Genomic DNA, 2,116 nt, shown 5'->3' with positions numbered 1-2,116 from the left:
TTACACTGCGTACAGCATGTGGTATTTGACTAATTATTATTTTAACAAGTAATGCAAAATTAGTGTCGTATGCAGAGTTGTGTTAATTCAGTTAAGCGTAATTCATTTTTGCTATATAGTTACAATATTTTTTAATTACGTAGCAATTCAACTAAGTTGCAACTCAATCACGTAATACGAATGTTTAAGTTGAATGCATCGCTGACTATATTAATTGCGAGCCTAATTGAAGAAGTGTAATGTAATTTAACTACAGCGTGATTGAAATACAGTTGTTCGAGTTGCAGCCGAGAATTTTGAAAAAGCGAAATACAGTTTCATGCTTTCTGTATTATTCTTTTAAAATGGGAAACAGGCGAGGCTTAATTAATTTCATCAATGTTTTTTCGACATTGTTTAATTTAGATTTTTCAATGATTCTTTAAAGAAAGATTCCTCCGAGAAAGAAGTTAATTTTAGTTTGCTGTTCAAGCAAATATTTGTCTTGTCAAAATAGTAGATATTTTTTCGGATCTTTTACTTCTTTAATCATATATTGTTATATAGACACATTTAATAAAATAACAATATTCTTGAGCTTCGCTATTCCAAGAGTAGAGGAAGAAGGAGATTTTTATATAGAATGGAATCGGGGCTTGCGTGGAATAATTAAAATTTAATTTAACAATCCTTTCTGCCGCTACTTTTTCCGCACGCAACGTTTCGGTTTAAATAAAAGCTCCCTTTTGTAGTTCACGATATCTTTTATTCGAACGAACACGGCATTGTCCGCGTTCAGAAAGCATTAGCTTCGATGATCAATTTCCGTGTCCTCACTACCGCGCACTTCGCGAAAAAGTAGCCATAGAGACACAGATCATTCTGCGCCGTTTCTGAAACAGAAACGATATCTTTGAGGTTAATCACTATAATTGCATACGCGCGAAACGACGCGGACGCCTGCCGCGGCTAGAAGCCCGCGAACAATGATTTATTCCACAGAGTTTATCTTCGCATAATTAAATACTATGATTATAAAATAATTGCAAAACTTGCTCGCGCGAACGAATTCAAGTAAAATTATCGGCAGTCCAACATTCGGCTGTTTTTTAATATTTTGTCGTTGGTGCGATGACTTTTTTGCAATATCATTCGGAATTGTTATATTTCCCGATTACAATTCGTTGCGCTTGTTGCGATAAATACCTTGTTCCTTGCAAACTTTTGCGGATTCCTTTGCGATCGCGAGTGCTTCTTTCGGGGCTTCGTCCAGGAGATCGTTGAGAAATTTTTCATAATCCATATTTCCGTCTACTATCTGTAATTATTGATCGCGCGGAACGATTAGAAGCTGTATTTTGTTCGTTCAAAAGATTTCGATGGACGCCGAGACTTACAAACCCTCCTTTTTGGCCGCCGCAGACGAACGCGCAACTTGCATTCCTCAAACTTTCCTTGTCGGTGATCTCGCTGTTTTCCATATCGATGGTTCTCGACAAGTACATCATATTCTCTGAAAATTGTGCAAGTATCCTATTCAATTAATATTAAATAAAGTTAATATTAAATAAAATTAATATTCAATAAAATTGATATTCAATAAAATTAATATTCAATAAAATTAATATTTAATAAAATTACTATTAAATAAGTTTAATATTAAATAAAATTAATATTAAAAAAAATTAATATTAAATAAAATTAATATTGAAATTAATTTAACCGTGGAGTTACACACTTTCAACACACTTTTTATTTTCTATGCAAAAGGAACCTGCGCGCGAAATACGATTTTCAGCATTTGTTCAAGCTGCGATTGACATAAATACCGAAACTGTCTTTAGTTTAGTAATATTGTTACAAAACAATTCAAGCATTGACCTCTGTTAGCTCCTGTTGTACGAACACAGTCTCGGCCGTCTGACTGGCTGATGTTGAATATCTCAGCCAAGGCATTTGCCAAATACGTTTCTTCGACCTCAGAAACGCTTGGCTAAAAAAAAAATATTTTCAACTTTTATTACCGCCGCATAGTTCGGTAGCAAGTCGCTCACGATTATCTGCTTCCGATTACTTTTTATATTATTCGAATATACTAGTTAATTCCGGATCAATTCCTCGCTTAGCAATTCATTTG

At 34.2% G+C, this 2,116-nt stretch overlaps 1 protein-coding gene across 1 annotated transcript; it reads right to left on the bottom strand.

The window, feature by feature from the left end:
- Positions 1-635: 635 nt before the first annotated feature.
- Positions 636-1,968, bottom strand: LOC144477737 (uncharacterized). The gene is made up of 4 exons (XM_078195473.1): positions 1,861-1,968; positions 1,377-1,492; positions 1,186-1,297; positions 636-872 (listed from the first exon to the last, which is right to left on the bottom strand). The coding sequence occupies exons 2-4, from the start codon at positions 1,485-1,487 to the stop codon at positions 775-777; spliced, it is 321 nt and encodes a 106-aa protein (XP_078051599.1). The 5' UTR covers positions 1,488-1,492; positions 1,861-1,968; the 3' UTR covers positions 636-774.
- Between the last annotated feature and the right edge of the window lie 148 nt (positions 1,969-2,116).

Source organism: Augochlora pura, unplaced genomic scaffold (genome assembly GCF_028453695.1).
Source record: "Augochlora pura isolate Apur16 unplaced genomic scaffold, APUR_v2.2.1 APUR_unplaced_3206, whole genome shotgun sequence".
NCBI classification, from domain to species: Eukaryota; Metazoa; Arthropoda; class Insecta; order Hymenoptera; family Halictidae; genus Augochlora; species Augochlora pura.
The sequence above is the reverse complement of the archived record's forward strand: the minus strand, read 5'-3'. Positions and strand labels throughout refer to the sequence as shown.